Source organism: Eimeria mitis, genomic scaffold, assembly GCF_000499745.2.
Source record: "Eimeria mitis Houghton genomic scaffold, Emh_scaff3623, whole genome shotgun sequence".
NCBI lineage: Eukaryota > Apicomplexa > Conoidasida > Eucoccidiorida > Eimeriidae > Eimeria > Eimeria mitis.
The window spans coordinates 2,177-2,882 of NW_013571965.1; the positions used below are offsets into that span (position 1 = coordinate 2,177).

Sequence of the window (706 nt, forward strand, 5' to 3'; positions counted from 1 at the left end):
ACACAAACACAGAAACACGCACAGAAACACACACAAACACACACAAACACAAAACAGAAGCACACACAGAAACACAAACACACGGCTAACCTGCAAGGGGGGCAATACAGTTGACGCGGATATTATATTTATCTCCTTCTGCTGCGAGTGTTTTACTCATGCCGACCAACGCCATCTTGGCTGCGCTGTAGTTGGTCTGCATGCAGCGAGCAGCAGCATGCATGCACGCCGGCGTCATGCGTCGTGGGGGTTCAAAAGGCCGAGAAAAAGTAAACTGAAAAGTTGAAGGATAAAACAAACAACTCGAAAGAGATAACAGCAGCAGCATCGCCCCACCTGACCAAAGTTTCCATACAAACCCGAAGCGCTGGTGGTGTTGATGATGCGGCCGTAGCTTTGCTTCACCATGTACGGCCACGCAGCCTTCGTGCATGCGAAAGCACCTTTGACGTGGACCTGAACCGCAGTTGAATCCTTTCAGGAAATACATAAGAGGAGAAAGAAGACATGCGCGCTGCAGCAGCAAGTTGCTGCTGCAAGCTGCTGCTGCAGCACACGTGCTGTGCAGGTGCTGCTGACAGAGGCTGAGTGCGAAGAACTCCACCAACAAAAACTTTTTGAGGATTTAATTGAATAACATATACAGCAGTGTGCAACAACCAGTTGAGTTCCAGCTGAACTGAATGAATGAACTGCACGGTAATAG

At 49.0% G+C, this 706-nt stretch overlaps 1 protein-coding gene across 1 annotated transcript in view; it reads right to left on the bottom strand.

Moving 5' to 3' along the window:
• Nucleotides 1-706, bottom strand: part of EMH_0067920 (peroxisomal multifunctional enzyme type 2, putative) — a gene marked incomplete at both ends in the record, with an annotated part of 2,984 nt that overhangs the window by 2,124 nt on the left and 154 nt on the right. Inside the window, 2 exons of the mRNA XM_013498676.1 lie at nt 91-196; nt 337-456. Of these exons, the coding sequence (XP_013354130.1) occupies nt 91-196; nt 337-456 (226 nt within the window). The remainder of the gene's footprint in view (nt 1-90; nt 197-336; nt 457-706) is intronic.